This window comes from Setaria italica, chromosome V (genome assembly GCF_000263155.2).
Source record: "Setaria italica strain Yugu1 chromosome V, Setaria_italica_v2.0, whole genome shotgun sequence".
Taxonomy (NCBI): domain Eukaryota; kingdom Viridiplantae; phylum Streptophyta; class Magnoliopsida; order Poales; family Poaceae; genus Setaria; species Setaria italica.
The window spans coordinates 34,041,444-34,064,828 of record NC_028454.1 but is presented as its reverse complement, the minus strand read 5'-3'; the positions used below and the strand labels follow the sequence as shown (position 1 = coordinate 34,064,828).

The 23,385-nt window shown below is 50.3% G+C and overlaps 4 protein-coding genes across 4 annotated transcripts; 1 reads left to right on the top strand and 3 right to left on the bottom strand.

Annotated features, from left to right (window-relative positions):
- Positions 1–7,316: 7,316 nt before the first annotated feature.
- LOC101782309 (pentatricopeptide repeat-containing protein At3g09650, chloroplastic) lies at positions 7,317–9,944 on the bottom strand. The gene has a single exon (XM_004969576.3). The coding sequence runs from the start codon at positions 9,730–9,732 to the stop codon at positions 7,528–7,530; it is 2,205 nt and encodes a 734-aa protein (XP_004969633.1). The 5' UTR covers positions 9,733–9,944; the 3' UTR covers positions 7,317–7,527.
- A 58-nt stretch (positions 9,945–10,002) lies between these two features.
- LOC101781910 (receptor kinase-like protein Xa21) lies at positions 10,003–11,577 on the bottom strand. The gene is made up of 2 exons (XM_022826793.1): positions 10,704–11,577; positions 10,003–10,600 (listed from the first exon to the last, which is right to left on the bottom strand). Exons 1-2 carry the CDS (start codon positions 11,497–11,499, stop codon positions 10,200–10,202), a joined length of 1,197 nt encoding a protein of 398 aa, XP_022682528.1. The 5' UTR covers positions 11,500–11,577; the 3' UTR covers positions 10,003–10,199.
- Positions 11,578–11,805: 228 nt separating this feature from the next.
- On the bottom strand, positions 11,806–13,623 carry LOC111257351 (receptor kinase-like protein Xa21). Its single transcript, XM_022826714.1, has one exon. The coding sequence runs from the start codon at positions 13,621–13,623 to the stop codon at positions 11,806–11,808; it is 1,818 nt and encodes a 605-aa protein (XP_022682449.1).
- Positions 13,624–15,199: 1,576 nt separating this feature from the next.
- Positions 15,200–23,140, top strand: LOC101780156 (peptidyl-tRNA hydrolase, mitochondrial). Its single transcript, XM_004969573.2, has 8 exons — positions 15,200–15,476; positions 15,926–16,010; positions 21,372–21,439; positions 21,517–21,567; positions 21,678–21,751; positions 22,376–22,434; positions 22,513–22,589; positions 22,715–23,140. Exons 1-8 carry the CDS (start codon positions 15,264–15,266, stop codon positions 22,829–22,831), a joined length of 744 nt encoding a protein of 247 aa, XP_004969630.1. The 5' UTR covers positions 15,200–15,263; the 3' UTR covers positions 22,832–23,140.
- Positions 23,141–23,385: the final 245 nt, after the last annotated feature.

Below are 23,385 nucleotides of genomic sequence, written 5' to 3'. Positions count from 1 at the left end.
TTGAAGAAGTTCAAGATGAGCCGATCGGGCAAGAATCAATGAGTGATGCTAACGTAGCAGAACAAGTTGAGATACCCATGGCAAGAGAAGCACCGCCACAACCACGAAGGTCGGCAAGGCTCCGCGAAATGCGAGAAATATTATTGTTGGACAATGATGAGCCTGCGACATATGCAGAAGCAATGATGGACCCAGACTCCGAAAAATGGCAGAGTGCCATGCAATCCGAAATAGAGTCCATGGGAGACAATCAAGTTTGGAACTTGGTTGACCCGCCTGATGGTGTTAAAGCCATAGAGTGCAAGTGGATCTATAAGAAGAAAAAGGACATGGATGGAAATATTCACATCTATAAAGCACGACTTGTCGCAAAAGGTTTTCGACAAGTTCAAGGGGTTGACTACGACGAGACCTTCTCGCCTGTAGTGATGCTTAAGTCCATTCGGATTATTCTAGCTATAGCTGCATATTTCGATTATGAGATATGGCAGATGGATGTCAAGACAGCTTTCCTGAATGGAAACCTAGCTGAGGACGTGTATATGATACAGCCCGAGGGTTTTGTCGATCCGAAAAATGCTGGAAAGGTATGCAAGCTTCAGAGATCCATTTATGGATTGAAGCAAGCATCTAGGAGTTGGAACATTCGTTTTGATGAAGTGGTCAAAGGGTTTGACTTCACCAAGAACGAAGAAGAGTCTTGTGTTTACAAGAAGGTTAGTGGGAGCTCTGTAGTATTTCTAATCTTATATGTGGATGACATATTACTGATTGGAAATAACATTCCTATGCTTGAGTCCGTAAAGACTTCACTGAAAAATAGTTTTTCGATGAAGGACTTAGGGGAAGCGGCATATATTCTGGGCATTAAGATCTATAGAGATAGATCGAGAAGGCTTATAGGTTTGAGCCAAGATACTTATATTGACAAAGTGTTGAAGCGGTTCAGCATGGAAGAGGCAAAGAAAGGGTTCTTGCCTATGTCACATGGCATACATCTCAGCAAGACTCAGTGTCCTTCGACTACTGATGAGCGGGATCGCATGAGTAGAGTGCCATATGCCTCGGCTATTGGATCTATCATGTATGCAATGATAAGTACTCGCCCAGATGTTTCATATGCGCTAAGTATGACAAGTAGACACCAATCTGATCCAGGTGAGAGTCACTGGACAGCGGTGAAAAACATTCTTAAGTACTTGAGAAGGACTAAAGATATGTTCCTCGTCTATGGAGGTCAGGAGGAGCTCGTTGTAACAGGTTACACCGATGCTAGTTTCCAAACCGACAGAGATGATTCAAAGTCACAATCAGGATTTGTGTTCACGCTAAATGGTGGTGCTGTTAGTTGGAAGAGTTCCAAGCAGGAGACGGTGGTCGATTCTACGACAGAAGCCGAGTACATCGCGGCTTCGGAAGCCGCGAAGGAAGGTGTTTCGATAAGGAATTTCCTCATTGAGCTTGGTGTGTTCCCAAATGCGTCCAGCCCATTAAATTTCTATTGTGATAACAATGGGGCAATTGCGCAAGCAAAGGAGCCAAGGAAACCACCAGAAGAACAAACACGTAATGCGGCGATTTCATCTCATTCGAGACTTCGTTAACCGGGGTGAGATCAAGATATGCAAAATACACACGGAGTTTCTGATCCGTTGACAAAACCACTCCCGCAGGCTAAGCATGATGCGCATGTAAGAGTTATGGGCATTAGGTACCTTCTAGATTGACTCTAGTGCAAGTGGGAGACTGTTGGAGGTATGCCCTAGAGGCAATCATAGAGATGATGATATTCCATTTGTATCCATGATTTGTATATTGTGTTCATTGAATATCCATTAAAGGCTACTTGAATTGATTTGCAATTATGTGAATTGTATGTGAAACTCTTTACTTGTATGGTTATTCTAAAGTTGTCCCTAGTCGGAGTTCATGTGAGGACACACATGAATATTAGACTAGCACATGTATTAGTTGATGACTATGTTTCACAAGTCATGGACATGGAGATGTTGAACTAATAATGTGGACACATGTGGAGACATGTGTTAGGACTGACCCAACACGAGAAGTAGTTCTCTCTTTAAACAACATATACGCTTTGTCCTTAGATCTGAGATTGTCGCATGTATTCTAGATGTGGATCGACCTACTTAGGGGCTATCAAACGCTACGCCGTAATAGGGTAGTTATAAAGGTAGCTTTCGGGTTTGTCAAGAAGCATGCTATGAGACATGGTCAATCAAGATGGGATTTGCCCCTCTCTGATTGAGAGTGATATCTCTGGGCCCCTCGAGTGATCGGATCCGAAAATGCATGGCCATGCTACGTACGGTTAAGAGTTAACCTACAAAGGGATTCCGAATCACAGGATCGAGAAAGAGTGGTCGGCTTGAAGCTAGACCAAATATCGTGAGGCAAAGGGAATAGCATGTATATTATGTTGTGATGGTTCGTCTGATATGATCTTCGTATGCGTATAGGAGTTGGCACGTCTTGCTAGAGGCCGCTGCCGACTATTGGGCCGAGTAGGAGTACTCGGGCCATGTCTATACGTATCCGAACCCATAGGGTCACACACTTAAGGGGCTGGAAGCCCAATTCGGATCTGATCCGAGTTGGATTAGGTTTAGGAGTACTAATGGGCCTCGGATCCAGAGGCCCATCAGGAACCTCTATAAATAGAGGGGTGGGGGCACCCTAGGGTTTACACCTTTTTGGCGAAACACTTCTACCGCGCCTCCCACGCCCTCGCCTGTTGCAACTCGCGGATCTAGCAATCCGGCTTGCGACGCTTCCTCCCTGCACGTGTGGATACCTTGGAGGTGTTGCGCCTGCAGCACTTGGACGAGCCGCCGACGAGCCGCCGACGAGCCACGACGAGCCGCGGCACCGGAGGCGATCTTGCTGTGCACGTGGACGAGCTGCTGAGGAGCTGCTGGACGTGATCGACTACGTACGATTAAGTTGATCGACTACGTACGACTACGTGATCGTCTTCACTGCATCGACGCATATCTACATCTTCCGCACCAGTAGTGCGTCGAGTGGTAATCCCGTGATCCTTATACGGCAGTTTTTCCTGGTTATACGCGGTAGAAAATTTTGATTTGCGCTAGCGTAGCCTACCTCGTATCCCAACATTAGTCGCAATAACTATATTGTCACTCAATCACCAAAATCATAAACTGTTATCTAATGAGGTCATGTTCGCTACACAGTGCTGTTGATACAAGATAACAAGAACAAGCGGGGGCCCAAGAATATCAACTGCTCCTGACATTTGCCATCTGGAGAGGTCAGTCTGAGATCGCACTGATGACGGGAGGTCCGGTCAGGATGATCCTGATAGGTTGGCACGCGTTCAGATTGACACACTAGCACCCCATTTTTCCACACATCATGGTTAGCCTGTAACTTGACACACATTTCCTGTTCTCGGGTGACCGTATCTGGAGTCTAAAGATGCATGCAAGTTGATGTGCTGGTAGCTTTCTGGCTTGCTGGACCATCATCTCCGTTCTTTTGTTTCTGGATGGAGTCAACATTTTGTCCATTGAATATCTAGCCATCGTATCCCATGAAGCAACGTGTGCAACTTCTCTTTCTTTGTGGGTGGCCCATTCTTTCTGCAGTGGCTTACGGCCTTATGGCTGACCTGTGTTGTCGGTTCTATTGCTAGGTTGGTCACAGCTGGAAAGTGTCACACCCGGTTTAAAATAAAACCAAGTGCAACTTATATATATGCTAGGATCTAGTTTCATATATATAGTGACATCATTAGTGAATAACAACAACAGTATCACATAAAGAAAAAAAAGATTTATGAGACTATCAGAGATACATAGTTTAAATCCTGGAAACGGAGATTCCAAACTTCACAATTAAACGATTGGGGCTGCATATGCCTAGAACTTAAGCATCATCTTCACAACAACTTCACAGCAGCTTCTTCTTCTGAGCAACATTGGTTATAGCAAGGGTGAGCACATGTCGTACTCAGCAAGTGTGGAGAAAATATGAATGCAAGGTTTAAAAAAAAAGAAAGGCTGACTGGTTGACTGCATTAAACATTTTTAGTTGGTCAAATTTTATTAGCACCTGATTACTAAGGTATAAGTATATACCAACCTACAATTAAATAGAAACATAACCATAAGCATAAGTCACAACCATGACCACAATTTAAGTCCATCTTTAAGTATATTAATCACGTGATGCTCCAGGCCACTCTTGACCGTGAGCACGGCTGATATATCAGTTTTACACTCTGCAGAGGTTGCACATCTTTACCCACAAGTCACGTAAAAGTTCAAAAGAATTTTTGACCCAACCATGCTGTGTTGATTATGATTAGGCACAATACCACATTTCCGAGGTGTGATTGCATAGGGACGCTACAAGACCTTTACAAAGATTCCTTAGTAAGTGGTAACCTGCTAAGGTTTCCGAAGCGATAGTGTGCATAAACCTCTCTCAAGACTGCAAAGCTACCATAGAGCAGATTAGTCTAAGGGCCAGGTTATACCCCATCTGCCACCGCCCCTCTTGCCCTTATACCCTAGACTAAGGTTTCTAATTAATTATCCAAGACCAAAGCCATTATAGTTCTTGTGGTTGCACTATTTTCCTGGGTGGTTCTCCATGTTCCAATTAAGCATTGTGATCTTATATTAAGAAAATGTATAGCATAAATAAGTTTAATCATTAAGTTCATTAAAACCACCATAACCTAAGTATAGCAGCTAAGCATATACCCAATAGAATGATAAACCCAGGACCTAGGTTGACAAGAAATGATTATAAAAACTAGGCAAACCTTAATAGGACCCATCAAATTAAATGCAAGCATATGCAATAGTGATTATTAAAGTTATTGGGACAAAAACAAAAGGACACACTTGTCTTTATCCAATGACAAGTTACTCTTACTGCTATTCAGCTCTTGCTCTTTTGAAACTCTTCATCTTCAAAGTTTTCGAACAGCGATCCTTCTACTCGAAGGATGCACCAGCACAAACATAAAGGCAAACAAACAAGTACAACTAAGAACAACACACCAAAACAAAAGAAAAGCTTTAAAAGAATGTACTAAAGGATAGGGCTCGATCTAAGGTCACACGAACGCAAGAAATGCTAAGAATGGAACTATAGTTGACAAGGCAAAACTATCGAGAGGTTTGATTCTTCAAAAGAAATAAAAAACTATATGCTTGATCCATTTTAATTAAATAAAACATGCACGTAGGTTATTTCAGAGAAATACCCTATTTGAAATTAAGCAAGTTATATTTAATCATTGAAAATGCGGTAAACTTAAGCATATTTTATTTGTAAATATTCAAGGACGAGTTATGCCAATTTAACAATTAACTTTAGAAACTCAGAGCATGTATAAGACATCTAATTGAACTTTGTATTTCGGGTTCAACTAAACATGTTAACGTGAAAAAAGGCATTTATAATATTATTAAGGATATTAACTTTATTTATGAAAATTGATGTATAATACTAGATATCTTTTATTTAGAAAAACTGGTTATAAATAGGAATTAATCAATTAAATCTTAATTTATGAAAACTGGGATAAACCTAATCAACTTTTATTTATAAAAGTAATTGAATAAGAATTAGTCAAATTAATATTGATGGTGAAAAATTGATGTAAACCCTACTTAAATTCTCATTAAGAAAAGGCATTCCTCAAATTAATATTAAATTTATTTTTAAAGACATGCAATGATGGACAATATTACTAACATGTATTTTATGTTGTTATGAATCTAACGCAACTTGAATGGAGCTAAAACATGGAACCTATTGATTAAACAAGGTTCTAAGGACCTATTCGCGATTAACCATAGACTACAGGGGCTAGCAAGGAAGATACCTTAGAGTCCGAGAACAGAGCTCGTGAAAAGGTGAAACCTCAGGGTTAGATCTGCAAAAGAATCACGGCTTGGATTAGATTGAAAGAAATCGAAGAGATTGAGGACTTTTCTGTAAAGCTGCAAGACACAAGAAAAAAAAGACAAAGATTTACAGGATCATCAGGGGCTTCATCACAAAACGGTGTCTTCTTCTTCCTCCATCCGTTTCGATCCAAAAGCATCGCCGGTCAGGAGACCCGCCAACGGCAGCGGTATCCGTCAGGTGCACGGGCTACGGCGCCGCTGGTGCGCTAGGCGGTGGGGCTAGAGCGGCGCGCGGCGCGGCAGGGAGGCGGCGCGAGGCGGTGGCGGCTGGAGACACTAGGCGGCGCGGGCGCTTTATAGGGGCGAGGGAGGGAGCGGAGGCGGCACAGGTGGGAGGAGAAAGGGCGGCCGCGCCATTAATGGCGGCCGGTGGTGGGGCGGCCATTTCAGTGGGACAGGAACTGGAGGGGGTGAGCGGCGTGCGCGCAGGAGGCTGAGTGGCGCGGGCAGCTGAGGGGGTGCGGGAACTGAGGGGGCGCGTCACGCAGGCGGCGCTTGGTCGGAGGTAGGAGACGGCCCCAACAAGTGGGGCCCACCTGCAAGCGAGGAAGAGAGGGGGAGAGAGGGAAACGGGAGATGGGTCGGGCCGGCGAAGGAAAAAGGCTGGCGGAAGAAGGGGGTCGGTGGCCTGCTGTCTGCTGGACCGATCGGAGCGGGTTGGGCCCACGGGCTCGGCCCGTTAGAGAACATATAAGGACAAAGCAGGGAACATCCTGTGCTTACGAAAGTGTACTCAGAGAATGATCTGAATCCGATGAATGTATAAGGACATTCACCGGATCATCCGGTGCAACCATCGGAGTTTGAATAGTTCTAGGAGTGAACCACCATTTTACGCCAACACCTTGGGATCTTGATGGCTCATCGGCAAGTCTTCGACCTTGGACTTGATGTGGAGCGGCGACGACAATCGTGTGCGGAGGACGATGAAACCCTTCATGGAGAAGCTGTGTGGTGGAGACGGCGTCAAGGTGACCGAAAGAGAGGGAGTGGTGAGCCTTGTCTTTGTGGCGAGCTTCTCATCCGGCTTGGCGAGAGCCTTTGTGGGGAGTCTAAAACCTTGACCAGGAGAGATTTGCTAGGATTGATTTTAGGTTGCAAAACTCTTTGTAGTAGGTGGGAAGTTTCACTAGATCAACCATAGATGCACATCTAGATAGCATGATCTAATCTATATTTTATTTTTTAGTGGAAGCTATAGGTTAAAGTTTTAATTTTGCCTAATACATTCCCCTTCTAAGCTATGAGCACTGATTCCTTACATTTGCTCATAAATATTCCAGTCTCCAAGCACTTTGTTTAAATTCACAAGACAATAACTCGATTTGCGTAGATCAAAAGATGTTGAACCCAACCAAACACTTCGTAAACACTCCTCTGTGAATTAGATGCTAACTGATGGTCACATTGTACAGGAAAGGGAATATATAAATTCCATTCTGTTTTCTGAGGTTTACAACAAGAAGCATGATGTGTGTGTCCTTTTGTGAGTTTGACAAAATTTTGCCGGAAGGAACCCAATTTTCCTCCATGCTCAGAGACACAGACTGGTGCCTCAGCTTGGGTCGTCATCACCTTCCAACAGAGGCTCGACCCGCCACTCGCTGCCGTAGTAGGAGTTTGGCAGGCCGAGCCAGAACTTGAAGGCCTCGGCGGCGCGCTTGCGCTCCCGGCGGCGGTCCTGCCGCGCCTGCGACGCGTGCTTGCTGGTGAACATTCTCGAGTGCATCTCGATGTACATCTTCCTGTACCTCGTCTTGTTGGGCGCGATGCCCTTCTCCTCCATGCACGCCACGATCTCCAGCGCCTTCTTGAAGAAGGCCGCCCTCACGCACACGTCCGCCAGCGCCCCCAGCAGCTCCTCGTCGGCCTCCTCCAGGCACCGCTCCTGCACCTCGTTCCACAGCACCAGCGCCTCCCCGGGCTTGCGCGCCGCCGCGACGCCCTTGGCCAGGCTGCCGTACGTCGCCACGTCCGGCTGCACCCCGCGCTCCTTCATCCTCTCCACCACCTGCTTCGCCGTCTCCACCAGACCCAGCCGGCAGTACCCTTCCACCAGCATGTTCCACGCCGCTCTGTCAACCGTCACCCTCGAGTCGCGCTCCATCTCCTCGAACACCTTGTGCGCCATCTTGGGCTGCCCCGACATGGCGAACGCCTTCATCAGCGTCGTGTAGCTCACCGTGGACGGCGCGATGCCCCGCGACCGCATCTCGTTGAAGAAGGCCAGTGCGCCCGCGCTGTCGTCCGTGAGCACGCACCCGTCCATGAGGATGTTGTATGTCACCACGCCGGGTTGGATGCCGGCGCCCGTCACCATCTCCTCAAAGAGCTCCTTGGCCTTGCTGATCTGCAGCTGTTGGCAGTAGCCCTTGAGCAGGATGTTGTAGGTGACCCGGTTGGCCGGAACACCAGCCGCGGCCATCTCGTCCAGCACGGCATGCGCGCGCGCCATATCGCCAGCGGCGGCGAGTGCTGATACCACCGTCGTGTAGGTCACGTGGTCTGGACGGCTTGCGGGTGCCGTCTCCGCCTCCCGTCGCATCGCGCGCAGCATGGTCACCACATCTTCGACGCGGCCAGCGTTCATGTACCCCTTCATGAGAGTGGTGTACACCCTGGCGTTGGGCGGATAAGCCTTGGGGAGCAGCGGCACCTCGTCTGTGCCATGTTCTGGCTTGGCCCCGGCGACAATGTCGTCAAGCAGGGCAGCACCCTGCTCGGCGTCGGGCACATCGTCGCATTCCATGGCGACGGCTCTGAGCAGCAAGCATATGTCCTTGCGTTGTCCTCGCATCGCTTGCACGATCCTCTCCGCCGTGGGGATGTCGCCGAAGCCGACGAACGCGGCGACGAGGGAGTGGAAGGTGGTGGCGCAGGGGGCGATGCCGGAGGAGAGCATGCGCTCCAGCACGTTCGCGACGAGGCCCTTGCGGCCGGCGCGCGCGCACATCTTGATGACGACGTTGTAGGTGAGCGCATCGGCGGCGGCGCTCCACTCGCTCATTGCGTCGAACAGCTGGCGGAACCGGCGGCAATCCCCGGCGTCGGCGCAGGCACTGAGCGCGGCGTTGAAGGCGGCCGTGTCGGGGAGGCAGGAGGGGGAGACGAGCTCGGGCGGCGAGCGTCGCAGGTGGCGGAGGACGGTGTCGAAGAGGCGGAGCGCCTTGGTGGGCGGCGTGAGGCGGGCGACGGCGGCGGTGTACGCGCGTCGGTCGGGAAGGAACCCCTGGCGGAGCAAGTAGAGGAGGAGGGAGTGGGCGAGGCGGGCGTCGCGGGAGCGGGCGGCGGCCGCGGCCGCGAGGGAGAGGGAGTTGGCGTCGAGGAGGTCGAGGGCGCCGCGGGCGCGGAGGCTCTGGAGGAGGCGGGCGGTGCGGGAGAACGCGTCGGGGCTGCTGGAACTGAAGGAGAGCTGCGCGAGGAGGCGGGACGCCGTGGTGGGGGAGGAAGGGAGGAGCGAAGGCTTGGAGGAGAAGAGGCGGTAGGCGGCGTCGGTGTCATGGGCGCGGAGGAGCGCCAGGAGGGTGCCGTCGTCGGAGGCACCATCCTCGTCCTGGTGGTCGCCGTCCAGCGGGTGGGTGAGTGGCGCGGTGGAGCGGGAGGTATTTGGGGACAGGGCGGCCGGCGGATGGAGCCTCTGGCGCTGGTTGCCGGAGGTGGAAGAAGAAGCCGTGGAGCATGAGCAAGAGCAGGTGCCGCCGCCGGGGAAGGAGGGATGGGGTTGGAGGAGCTGGAGCGAGTAGCGCCCGCAGCATAGCATCCCTGCAGCGGTTAGTGGCAGGCAATGGCCGTATGGTCGGTCCGATTTGGCCCGCCGGACGGCCGGAGGAGGAGGAAGAAGAAACGGCACCAGCGGCGGTAGACGAGTGGAGCGGAGAGGATGAGGATGACGTATTGACGTGGCCCAACCAAAGCGAACGAGCAAAGTATTGGCTCCGGCCCAGCCATATCGACAGAGCCGAGTTCGGCTCGGCTGCAGAAACACACAGCCATATCTCAAACTGACACCAAACACACGGGCTTTGAGATCTAGCAAATCTGAAGAAGTAAACTCTGAAATTAAACAAGAAGTATTTTCAAAAATTTTAAAAAGAAGTAACTTCTGAAATCATAAAGACTTTGAAGTCATCTATCTGAACAAAGCACTAAATCTAGAGACGTCAAGATCTACACCATTCCCAACTCAGCTAGTCAGCTGCAGAATCAGTTGCCTTCAGGTGCAGAAAATCATCTCGAGGATGACAAACACTCCTTGATCCGTGCAAGCTTAGCAGCCACGTCCTTCATTGCCAACCTCTCCTCAGGCGAGTCCCGCGAGCACTGTAAACCCAAGTCCACAACCTGCTCTATGCAGCTCCAGCCGTTGGAAGATTCTTCCCCAGATGATGACCAATCAGCATGTTGGATATCTCCACTACTTGCTGCCTCCCCGTCTAGAAGAAGGATGCCATGATCCACGACATGGGCAAGTCTCGATGGGAAAGCTTGGCTCACCCACTCCCTGAGGCTTACTTCTTCTCCGTTGAACATGGCGTCGGTGGGTTTCTTCCCGGTCATGACTTCGAGAAGCATTACCCCGTAGCTGAACACGTCGCTCTTCCTTGACGCTTTGCCGGTCGAGGCGTACTCTGTTGTGTTTGGAGCAGAGGAAATGGAGACATTAGTGATCATTGCACAAAACAGATAGTATGAATTGCAGTATATATCAAGTTGCAGGCGATTGATGCATACCTGGTGCCATGTAACCAATTGTTCCATGCATGTTCCTGGAAAATATGGAAGTATCCTCTCCCAGCAGTAGCCTTGCGATACCGAAGTCGGCTACACAAGCCGTCATATCTTCATCAAGCAGCACGTTGCTTGGCTTGAGGTCACAATGCAGGACTACCTCAAAGTGCTCATGGTGAAGGTAAGCCATGGCGAGAGCCACATCTGACATGATGCTCACCCTTTGGACCAGTCCTAGCTCACGACGGTTACTGGAGAATAACCATTCATCTAGGCTCCCATTTGGCATGTATTGGAGCACTAGTGCCTTGAAGTCCAGATTCGAGCAAGTGGTGAGTATCCTGACCAAGTTTCGATGTCGAGCCATGCGAAGCGCGCGGCACTCGACATCAAAGCTCATGGTGGCTCTTTCTAGTTCCATGTCAAGGACTTTTATCGCGACAATTTGCTCATCATCCAATATGCCTCTGAATACTTTGCCAAAGCTTCCAGATCCTAGTAGGTTATCACTGTCGAAGTTATTCGTGGCACGAGCCAATTCGAAGTAGGAGATCTGCTTGTAGTAGTTGTTTGCCTCCAAACTAGTGAGCGGCAGCTCCTTTGGCCTCTTGTTAACGCGAGTCCTGATCATGATGAACAAGCAAACTCCTATTGCAATGGCTGCTACAGCACTAGGAAGCACAAATTTTAGGAGACCAAACCGGTGGCGATGGTTGAATTCGTCATCTGGGCAGTGTAGGAACCCAAGGCGTGGAAGGCCACATAGTGCGGTATTCCCTTCCAATGATTGTAGTGTCATGTTTGAGAAGACACCGCTCTCTGGGATTTGTCCATAGAGTCTATTGAAAGAGAGATTTAGGCTTGTGAGATAGCTGAGATTGGCGAAGGACTTTGGGATGGTACCAGACAGGGCATTGTATGAAAGGTCCAACGTTTTAATGCTACTTAGCTTGCCAATTGCATTGGGTACCTGATCTTGGAGGCTGTTCTTTGATAAATTTAGGTAGGTCAGTGTACTGAGCACTCCCAGTGAAGTTGGTATATTGCCAAGGAACCGGTTGGAAGAAAGGTCCATATATGTTGTTGCCTTCAGATTTTCGACATCTTACGACAAAGCGCCGTTCAAGGCGTTTCCAGACAGATCAAGCTTCTCGATGTTCTGAATGCCCCATAGCCCCATGGGAATTGTTGAAGTGAACCGGTTGTTTGATAATTCTAAGATTTGCAGGTTGCTCAGATTTCCAATGCTATCTGGTATAGGGCCATGAAGCTTGTTGTTGGCCAGGCCCAAGCCAAACAGGTTTGCTAATTTTCCAATGTGTACGGGGATAGTCCCAGACAACTCATTGCTAGACAAGTCAAGAGCTTTGAGATTCTTTATTTCCGTAACTGATATCGGAATTTCCCCGCTTAATAGGTTGTTGCGAAGATCAAGGAACCAGATACTGCTCTGATTTGCGAGCATATCTGGGATGTGCCCTGTTATTTGGTTCTCAAATGCTCTAAAGATTTGAAGGGACGAGAGATTGCTAATAGAGTTGGGGATACTGCCGGTAAAGTAATTTCTCTCCATGACGATGTATCTGAGGCTCTTGGATCTCGACAAGTCAGTCATGAAACTGAGATCTCCACTGAGCTCGTTCCCGGCAATGTAGAGCTCAGTAAGAGATTCCCCCAAGAAAATTCGTGGCACAGGTCCAGTAAGTAAATTGTAGGATACGTCAAGGATGGAGATCATGGACATGTTTTTGATGGAGGTTGGAATGGTACCTGCCAAGTTGTTCATTTCGAGGTTCAGCCACTGCAGCTGCGTGAGCTTCCCCAACTCCGGCGGGATCTTCCCGTGGAGGTTACTAGTGGTGAAGTCTAGTACAGTGAGACCGGTAAGATTGCTCAAGCCGGCGGGGATCTCGCCGGAAAGGTCGTTACCACCGAGCGAGATGACCGTCAACTCCGGCAAGGACGCCAACCACAACGGTATCCCACCGGTGAAGCGGTTGTAGGCCAGATTGAACAGCTGCAGGTACTTGCAAGCCCCAAAGCCCGGGGGCACCGTGCCGCCGAGATTGTTTGCGTGGAGTTTCACGCGTTGCAACATGGGAAGATGGAAGCTCCGGTTGCTCGGCACCAGCCCTGAGAGGTTGTTGTAGGACAGGTACAATCCTAGCAGACTAGACATGTTGAACAGTGAGGGTGGTATCTCCCCTGAAAGCTGGTTCCTCGACAGATCGAGGACCTGAAGGTTTGGCGAGATACCAATGGCGCTAGGGATGTTCCCCGTCAGGCTGTTGCGTGCAAGGCTCAGGTAGCTCAGCTGGGACGACGTGCCGTTGAACAAGCCCTGCGGCACCGGCCCGCTCAGCTCGTTCCTACTTAGATCAAGATACACGATGCTCTGCAGATTGTGCAGCTCGTTTGGGATCTCACCGGTAAGGTTGTTGGAGTGAAGGTCGAGAACTTGAAGCCCGGCAAGGTTGCCGAGAGAGGCCGGAACAGGGTTTGAAAGGAAGTTGCTCGAAAGATTGAGATATGTGAGGCGTGCCAGCTTCCCAAGAGAGGCCGGAACGCCCCCCGTGAGCTGGGCGTTGCTGAGGTCGAGGGTGGAGAGGAAGGACAGGTTGCCGAGCTCGGGTGCCAGGGCGCCGGCCAGCGGGATGCCGGGGAGCCCCAGGGCCGTGACCCGCAGCCTGTGGCGGTGGCCGCAGGAGACGCCGGCCCAGGTGCAGTAGGGCGTGGCGGCCGTCCAGTTGCCGCGGAGGACGCCGCTAGGGTCGGCCACCTGGGCCTTGAAGGCGAGGAGGGCCGAGAGGTCGGCACCGGCGCCGGCGCCGGCGTTGGATGCCGAGGCAGTTTCGGCTGCGGTTGCGAGGAGTAGCAGCAGCAGTGATGAGGCCGTTAGGAAGGCGACGTGGGGGAGGGCCATGGTGGAGACTGGAGAGGTGGAGCTCAAGGTGGTCTGTAGCTAATGGTGGTGGTAATGCGTTGCCTAGAGATGGAGCCGTGCTTGGCACGCACTTTATATCCTCGTACAATGCAAGGTAGCGTCGTCTTTTGTGGAGTCTGAAGGCTGAATTCGAAGTGAAGAATTCCATGGGAGGACTGGCAGAGACGGAATGAGCAGTGCGTTTGTTGGTCTTAATTTAAGCGCTGAATTTTGATCTTACCAAAGGAAACTGACGGTAGTGTGAACTTGAAATTAGTCAAAGTTAGCAGCGCGTCAGAAGAGGATAAAGCAAGGAGAGTCCTGCCTGTCAAGATTCGAGAAGGCTTTGACTGACTGTTGCATTGGAGAGCCAGAGGAATCGTGCACGCGGCTTGAAGCTCCGAAGGAAAGCTACTGGACTGAGACGGCTCCGGCGTCCGCGCCGGGGTGAAAGCAACGGGACCGAAACCGGGAGCATCCGTCAAGCGTGGGTGCCCACTCCAACCCACACGCACACCTGCCACGTCAACGACCTGTATCACCTGATGGGTGGATCGATACACGGAGAACCATTTGACGGGTTGGAACCTGGAAATGGTTTGATCTGACGACGATGGATGGCGGGCAGTAGAATACCGTCTCCAGCCTGCTGCGTGTCTAGACTGATAAGGACAGGAGTAACGGCGGATGGGGGGACCCGTCTGTGTTATTATGACGGTGACTGCAAGATATTTTGCGAGAGGTCCGGATCTGATGATATCACTCTCTCAGGTGGAGTGTGATGTTGCAGTAGTACTATGACGAAGGGTTCCGAATGGTGATGGCCTTCTTGTGCGGTGCGGTCTATTTCTCTCAGTCTCCGATCATTGCGGGGTCACGTCGGGAGGTTTCAGCAACTACATTGGTTGATGCCGCGATTAGGTTCTAGGTCGGCTACCGTTATCGAGTGGATTGGTGCGGCCGCGTTGATGTTCCAATCCAACCGGTCGGTTTCGACGGTTTCGAGTTGAGTTACCCAGAGAGTATTTTTTCTCTTTTCGTGCTTATAGCCATAGTTTTATTCTACTATATCAATAAAAACTCGTGGGTTCGAAAAAAAAAAGGACGGGGTACACAAAGCGAAAGCGTACATGGGAACTCACGGACTGAATGTTCTTTGCACGGGAGGGTCATCAATCCATCGGCAACCTCGACGTAAAAGACCTGCAAGGCTGCAAGTTTCGCAGAAACTTCGGCCTGCTTCTGTTGGCTAAGGCTTGGCGGGCCAATACAGACGGAGACGGGACTCGATATGAAGCAATAGCAGTAGTGCTGCATCCTCTTGGTCCCGAATTCGAGTCTTGAGAAATGTGATTTTTCATTTTATTGCTTTAAGGGTGAAGTCAGCCCATCTTTTGCCTCTAATGAAAACCGGGACAGTGGCAATCGTAAAATACCCTTTTCTAAAAGAATGAGGATATTAAAATCTAACTAAAAAATCATCCCTGGAAATGAAAAGGAAAGCTGGTGCGGTTGGCCCAACTCGGCCTAAGCTATGAAGCCCAATATGACAATCCCGGCCCGTCCCGCCCCTCCCCAAAACGTTGCCCGTGCTCAGCTCGTAATCTCGTACAGCTGCGGCGGCGGCGGCAGCGACGGCGATGCGGCTGCTCCCCGGCGCCTCGGCGTCCCGCCTCCCTTCCCCGCTTCTGTCACTTCCCCGTGCAAGAACGAGATGCGTGCCTGCCTCCTCCTCCGCCTGCCGGGCCGCCTCCTCATCAGCCGCGGGCGCAGGCGACGGCGGCGCGCGGAAGCCGTGGCTCTTCGTCGGGCTGGGGAACCCCGGGAAGGTGTACCAGGGGACTCGCCACAACGTAAGCCGCCTGCCCAACCCTGTTCGCCGTGAAAGCTACCGTTTTGCACGGTGGAATTGCCGATTTGCCTAGTTACCATGAGTCGTTGTATTGGGAAATGTTGTTGTACGGCCAAAATGCAGGCTTTAACTTCCGAGAAGATACAGGTATGGACACTAAATAGGATATAAGAATGTCGAAACATGATATATGGAAATTTGATTGCCCAGTTGGTTTCTTGTTGTATACAGAATGAGATAGAAACACTAAAATGTAGGATTCAGTAGTCATAGAGGAGATTTTTCTTGCAGGCGGAGAAATTTGCTGCTGACTTGTATACCACAGTTTTAAGCTTGGTTTCGTGAAACAAAACTAGAACACATATCGACTCTTCCATAAATGATTATGTTTGTCAAAACTCCAGTGTACAATCTCTTCATAGAGTTGAGATCATATCTGATTATTCTCAGGTTGGATTCGAGATGATTGATGTTATATCAGAAGCTGAGGGTATACCTCTCAGCAGTATGCAGTTCAAGGCAATGGTTGGGAAAGGTAACACTCACACTAAGTATTTCTGTTTGCATGCTGAAGTATGTGTTGAAGGCTGTGGTGCTAATCTTGATTCCATAGCTAAATTTTTGTTATTGTTTTCGCTCACTTCCTTTTGCAACCAAATTTGTTGCAACTTGAAAGAGTCCTCGCAACTTGTGGTTTCTTAAGTATTTGCCTATGAAGGAACTTATATGTTTAGGATACTCTACAACTGAATATTGAACATAAAATATGTCACAGTGATGGGTTGATGCCTGAGGGGAAGTGTCGAGGGTGTAGATTGTAACGGTGAGAGGGTAGCAAACAAGGAACAAATGCTTGTACTTAGGTGGTGCTGTGATGCATTGCGCCCAGGCTTGGAGTATATGCGTTCGAAGTGAGCAAAATAAATGACAAATAGTTGTGTCATTAGTTCTTTGAAATTATTTACATTCCAGAAAGCATTCTTAGTATTAGGTAATGTATAGCCGTATATAGCTGATTATAGCTTTCCATGTATACTTGATTGTATTCCTTGTATACCAAGCCATATTGGCTATATATTAAAGGTCACCCCCCTCATTAGGGTGTGTGGTGTTTCCCCGTATCCTATCTCTCTATGTGGTATCACGAGATTGGGATCAATCTGTCCTGGGACTTTCTTTCCGCTCCTCTCCACCTCCCAGGCGCGCCTAACCCTAGGCGGCGCCCCTCTCTTGTGCGCCGGTGCTCCACCTCTCCTCCCATGGCTCCAGATTCCTCTACCGAATCCTCCCTGACCGCCAGCCTCCTGCCCACCGGCGTCCCCATGTCGGCGACCGGCACCGGCACCGGCACCCTGCCGGCCTCTGGCGCCACCACCACGCCCGCCACTAGCGCCAGCCCTGAGCCTGCGCTTGGCTCCGGCTCCCTCCTTGCCGGCGCCGCCGGCCGTCGTCCACCCCTATGCCACGATCTCCATCAAATCTCACGTCCATATGACGTTGACGATGAAGTCCTCTAGCTACTCCAAGTGGGCTTCCTTCTTCAAGTCCATGTGCGGCAAGTTTGGCCTCAAGTCGCACATCGACGACACCATGGCACCCCGTCCTGACGACCCCGATTGGGATCAAGCGTACTGCTGCGTCCGCTCCTAGATCTTCAGCTCCGTCGACGACTCCGTCCTCGACCTTGCCATGGAGGATGACGAGCAGACCGCCCGAGCTGTCTAGCTCGCCATTGAAGGCCTCTTCCGCGCCAACAAGCAATCCCGGGCGATCTTCCTCAGCCACGACTTCCACTCCATGACATAGGGGGACTCCTCCATCTCGGAGTACTGCCAGCGCATGAAGAACCTCACCGACGCTCTCTGTGGCATTGGTCACCCCGTCCAGGACTCCCAGCTGGTCCTGAACCTTCTCCGCGGCCTCAACCTGCGCTACTCCAACACCACCGATGACATCGCCAACTCCACCACCGGATTCTCGACCTTCGCCCAAGCTCGCGACATGCTCGCCCTGAAGGAGCTTCGCCTCGCCAACAAGGAGGAGGTCTCCAACACCACCGACCTCCTCGCCGGGACTGCCTCATCGTCTTCGTCCTCCGGCTACACGGGCGGGTGCCACCCGGCCTCTGGTCCTGTCCAAAGCGGCGGCGGCGGCCTTCCACAGAAGAAGGGCGGTGACGGCGGCAAGAAGCATTGGCAGCAGAAGAAGGGTGGCAGCGGCTACCAGGCGCCCGCCGGCGGCGGCCATCATGGCGGTAGCTCCCCACGTCCTACCGGCCCGTGGTTCTACTTCAGCCCAGGGGCGGCTCCTATGGTGCTCCGAGCCACCAGCAGGCTGGCGTCCAGTACTCGACGGGCGGCGGGGGGGCTGGCGTGCTTCTGCTCCAGGCCTTCTCGGACCACCTCCGCACGCTCACGGCGTTCGCTCCCCTCCAGGCATCCCCTCCGGCTCCAACATGGGACCAGGCCAGGTTGGTTGCTGCCCTCAACCAGATGGCGTTGCAGAACAATGGCTGGGTGGTCGACTTCAATGCTTCCGGCCACATGGCATCCTCGGATGGTATTCATTCCTCCATCACAGTCGGTAATGGTCAAACCCTACCCATCACGTGTCGTGGCAACTCCACCCTTACCACCCTACTTCCCACTTTCACCTTAACAATATTCTTGTTGTTCCATCCTTAATCCATAACCTGATTTCTGTTCGTCAGTTTACCAGGGATAATAACTGCACTATAGAGTTTGACGCTTTTGGTTTTTCTATCAAGGATTTTCCAACCAGACGCGTGATTCTTTGTTGCAATAGTGCTGGCGACCTTTACACCCTACCTCCAGCCGCCAGCACCACAACACCCCACGCCGGCCTCGCCATCACCTCCAGCCTGTGGCATCTTCATCTTGGTCATCCTAGTCCCGCCGCCATCGATACTCTTAGACATAATTCCTCCATTATTTGTAATAAAGGGACTCATACTTTGTGCCATTCATGTCAGTTAGGCAAACATGCGCGGTTACCTTTTTCCCATTCTAGTTCTCGCAGTTCTACACCTTTTGAGGTAGTGCATTGTGATGTTTGGACATCTCCTATAGCTAGCATATCTGGTTATCGCTAGTACCTCATCATTATGGACGATTACTTGCACTTCTGTTGGACTTTTCTCCTAGCTCACAAGTCCAAAGTCGCCATGCATATTACTGCTTTCTGTGCCTATGCCCGCACGCAGCCTACCCGTTAGGAGCATCCAAGCCGATAACGGGACCGAGTTTGTCAACAAGACCCTCACATCTTTCTTGACTTCTCGAGGCATTCACCTACGCCTCTCTTGTCCATACACGTCTACGCAGAATGGGAAAGCTGAACGTGTCCTCCGCACCCTAAATAATGTGACTCGCACCTTGCTGATTCACTCCTACATGGCCGCTACCTATTGGGCCGAAGCCCTAGCACCGCCACTTATTTGCTCAATAGGTGCCCATGCTCGGCTATTCAGAATGACATTCCTTTTCGCCTCCTTCATGCACAGCCCCCCGACTACTCCCACCTGCGCGTCTTTGGGTGCTTATGCTACCACAACCTTTCTGCCACGGCATGCCACAAGCTTGCTCCTTGCTCCACTGCCCGTGTCTTCCTTGGCTATCCTTCCTCTCACAAGGGGTATCGCTACCTCGACCTGACCACTCGCCGCATCATCATCACTAGGCATGTTGTCTTTGATGAGTCCTCCTTCCCACTCTCCTCCCACCCCACCCCCCGTCTCAGCTTGACTTTCTCTTGTCAAGCCCTTCCGGTCTTCCTGCTGCTGCCTTGGTCGCTCTGTTCCCGGACGTTGAGCAGCCGCGGCCTTCACCCGCTGTTTTGCAGGAGATCCCCGACGACGGTCACACCATCTTGGCCTGCGGCCCGGTTGTGCGCCTCCTGCCCCGGACCGCCCCGCTCCAGCTCAGACCAGGCGGGTCTGACGGCGTCGCCACTCCCCACTTCGGCGCGACTTCCACCTCGTCTATAGCCATCACCCTCAGACGGCTCCTGCGCCTGTCCCTGTCCAAGCCCCTACACTTGTTCATGCGCCAGGGCCCCTGTGCCAGCTCCTGTGCCACACCGCCCTGTCACTCGCTTGACTACAGGGGCCATCCAGCGGGTGCAGTACAGGAACCTCATGGCCACAGCCTCCTCGACGTCGCCCTCGCCAATTCCGGCGAACTACCGCAGCGGTTTGGCCGATCCTAACTGGCGTGCGGCCATATCTGATGAGTTTCAGGTGCTCGTCGACAACAATAATTAGCGCCTCGTCCTGCGGCCCCCCAGCGCTAATATTGTGACGGGCAAGTGGATCTTCAAGCATAAGTTCCACTCCGATGGGTCTCTTGCTCGTCACAAGGCGCGTTGGGTGGTCCGTGGCTTCTCCCAGCGACACGGCATCAACTACAACGAGACCTTCAGCCCGGTTGTCAAACTGGCTACGATACGGATCGTCCTCAGCATCGCCACTTCCCGTGCCTAGGCGATTCACCAGTTGGACGTGAAGAACGCATTTCTCCACGACCATCTCAAGGAGACCGTCTACTGCTAGCAGCCTCTCGGCTTTGTCGACCCCGCCGCCCATGACCGTGTTTGTTTGCTGCAGAAATCGTTGTATGGTCTGAAGCAGGCTCCACGAGCTTGGTACTAGCGGTTCGCCTCCTTCATCAAACAGCTCGGGTTCGTCGCCTCCACCTCGAACACCTCCCTCGTTGTTTACAAGGAGGGCACGAGCCTCGCCTAGCTGCTGCTCTACGTCGACAACATCGTCCTCACCGCCTCATCCTCGACACTACTCCAGCACATCATGGCTCGCCTTCACTCTGAGTTCGCCATGACGGACCTTGGTGATCTTCACTACTTCCTCAGCATCTTCGTCACGTCCCCCGACGGATTATTCCTGTCCCAGCGACAGTACGCCTTGGACCTTCTCCAGCGTGTCGGCATGGCTGAGTGTCACTCTACAGCAACTCCTATTGACACTCATGACAAGCTCGCGGCGACCGACGACGACAAGCTCAAGGATGGCTCTGAGTGCAGGAGTCTTGCAGGGGCCCTCCAGTACCTCACCCTGACTCGACCCGACCTGACGTATGCGGTTCAGCAGGTGTGCCTCTTCATGCATGATCCCCGCGAGCCCCATCTCGCGCTGATCAAATGCATCCTGCGCTACGTGAAGGGCACTCTGTCCTCCAGGCTCCACATCGGCACCGGCCCTGTCCAGTCCCTGACCGCCTACTCCGATACGGACTGGGCTGGTTGCCCGGACTCTTGACGCTCCACCTCCGGCTTCTGCGTCTATCTTGGGGACAACCTGATGTCTTGGTCCCGGTCCAGTGCTGAGGCTGAATACAGGGCTATGGCTCACGCTGTTGCCGAGTGTTGTTGGCTTCGACGGCTTCTTCAGGAGCTCCATGTTCCCCTTGCTTCGATCACCATTGTCTACTGTGACAATGTGAGTGTTGTCTCCATGATAGCCAATCCGGTTCATCATTGACTCACGAAGCATATTGAGATTGACATCCACTTCGTCCGTGAGAACGTCGCCTTGGGACAGGTCCGAGTCCTTCATGTGCCATCCTCCCATCAGTTCGCGGACATCATGATGAAAGGCCTACCGGTTTAGCTGTTCACTGACTTTAGGTTCAGTCTTTGCGTCCAGGAACCTCCCGCTACGACTGCGGGCGGGTATTAGGCAATGTATAGATGTATATAGCTGATTTATAGCTTTCCATGTATACTTGATTTTATTCCTTGTATACCAAGCCATTATGCTATATATTAAAGGTCACCCCCCTCCCCCCCTCATTAGGGTGTGTGGTGTTTCCCCATATCCTATATCTCTACACTTAGCAAAAACTGCTCCGTTATTATCCAGGTCGTATTGGTGATGCACCTGTCATGCTTGCCAAGCCGCAAACTTTTATGAACGCAAGCGGTGAGTCTGTAAGTATAACAATTCGAAAGAATCTTTGAATACTATTGTTCCTTCTTTATATCTTTTGTGACACTGAATTATATAGGTGGGACAGCTGGTTTCATATTTCAAGATACCACTTAATCAAGTCGTTGTGGTAAATGAACTAACTCTTCAGTGGCTTCATTTAATCACAGATCACTATAATTGTCATTGTCACTTCGCAAAATCACTATCATCTAATTCTTGTTTTTTTCTTCTCTGCAGATGTATGATGATCTAGATTTACCATTTGCAAAATTGCGCTTGCTGCCAAAGGGTGGGCATGGAGGGCATAATGGGTACTTCATTTCTCATCTACTTTTCTTAAAGAAATGCCTAAGCTCTGCTTCGTTATGGAAAACAAGATTGTTCAAGTTTTACAGCTCATTTGATTCTAGCAGAACAACCCCCATGTTCTGGTATTCATTAGCTTACCAGACCAGAGAAGTGCACATTTTTCAGAGCGCACAATACTTAACAGTGCATTATCAAGGCGCTGCACAGCTCAAACTTTTATATGCTAAACTAAGACTACTCCAGAGGCAAATTCTTTTCTTATATCCATTCCATGTATAGTTCAGTTGGTAGTGTTCACCTAAAAGAAGGATATTCTGAGCATATGATTTGTGCTGTACTTGCACACAGGCATGTGTATATTGATGCTTGGAATCTGATTATTAGGCGCTTAGCTGTTAAAAATACAGCATCTAAGCTTTGGTAACAACTTCATTTGTAGTTTGTTGCTCCCTCTTATTCTTTAAGTAAAGAGTCCAACACTGTTGATCTATAATTTCATAGAGGTCCTATATCATTGTGGAAACTTTGACAGACAGTGACAGGCAGTGACTTGGGAACCTTGCCTTTACTGTTATTATTTGGAGAAGAACTTCTTTCTTTATTTACCTTTTCCCCACCATTTGCAGGATGAGAAGCATCATCAACCATTTGAAACAAAGTCGTGATTTTCCACGCCTAAGAATTGGTATACCGTATACCACTTGTCAGTCCTTTGCTCTTCAGCTGCACAGTCTAAGATATTCCTGTGATGGTATTTTTGCAGGCATTGGACGACCACCGGGGAAGATGGATCCTGCCAATTTTGTTCTCCGGCCTTTTACCAAGAGAGAGCAAGAAGAGGTTTTTACTATAATATGTACCTTAGAGATACTTTGGTTCAGCCAATTTAATAAAGACATACTTAGGTGTTCTATATTGATCCATGTGGAGACAGGTAAGGTAACGCAAGTGATCATTTTATGCAGCTCGATTTTGCTTTCCATAGGGGCTTGGAGGCTGTGCGAATAATGGTGCTTGAAGGATTCAACAAGAGCGCAACTTACGTGAATACCACACAGTCATCTGAAATGTTAAATAGATGATAGATTTATTACTGTATTCAAATGTGCTCCCATGCCAAAGAGATTTTAAACAGAGGTAGGAACTGCAGTAAGGCACGCTGCAGTCAGCTTCACCTGATTCATCATTTGCATGATCGCCATCTTGCCTGCAAGAAAGTTCTGACAGCTGAAGTGTTCATTGCAGAATACTGTATGATATGAGCAATCTAAGTATTGTGAATTCATGATCCCATAACATTGTACTATATTATACTGGCTTGTTGATTTCATATGTACTTCTGTAGCGTGTAACTGACATTTTGAAAAACTCCGTACCCTACTCTTTGAAAATCATGCACTCTGTTTAGGGCCTTAGTTTCAGCTTCTATGTGCTCTTGTTGATCCTTCAATACTCCTCGCATACTGTCGACTCTCTGAATGCAGCGCTATTGCGACTTCCATGATTCCATCTTGCTCTTGCTGGGTTCCAATTTCCAAAGGGGGGAAAGCAGCATACTTCCCTTCCGTACGCACAATTGGTGGCAGCTTTCCCTTTACTATCACACAATTACACAATTAGAGCATGGGATATTTCC

What these genes read in the sequence shown, in the direction of transcription:
- LOC101781910 (XM_022826793.1), bottom strand. Translation starts at nt 11,499, where the DNA reads ATGACACTACAATCATTGGAAGGGAATACCGCACTATGTGGCCTTCCA. An exon ending in AATTGGTTACATGGCACCAG is followed by an intron (nt 10,601 to 10,703) that starts GTATGCATCAAT and finishes CAAACACAACAG; the next exon opens with AGTACGCCTCGACCGGCAAA.
- LOC101780156 (XM_004969573.2), top strand. Translation starts at nt 15,264, where the DNA reads ATGCGGCTGCTCCCCGGCGCCTCGGCGTCCCGCCTCCCTTCCCCGCTT. An exon ending in TGAACGCAAGCGGTGAGTCT is followed by an intron (nt 21,440 to 21,516) that starts GTAAGTATAACA and finishes TGAATTATATAG; the next exon opens with GTGGGACAGCTGGTTTCATA. An exon ending in CACTTAATCAAGTCGTTGTG is followed by an intron (nt 21,568 to 21,677) that starts GTAAATGAACTA and finishes TCTTCTCTGCAG; the next exon opens with ATGTATGATGATCTAGATTT.
- LOC101782309 (XM_004969576.3), bottom strand. Translation starts at nt 9,732, where the DNA reads ATGCTATGCTGCGGGCGCTACTCGCTCCAGCTCCTCCAACCCCATCCC.
- LOC111257351 (XM_022826714.1), bottom strand. Translation starts at nt 13,623, where the DNA reads ATGGCCCTCCCCCACGTCGCCTTCCTAACGGCCTCATCACTGCTGCTG.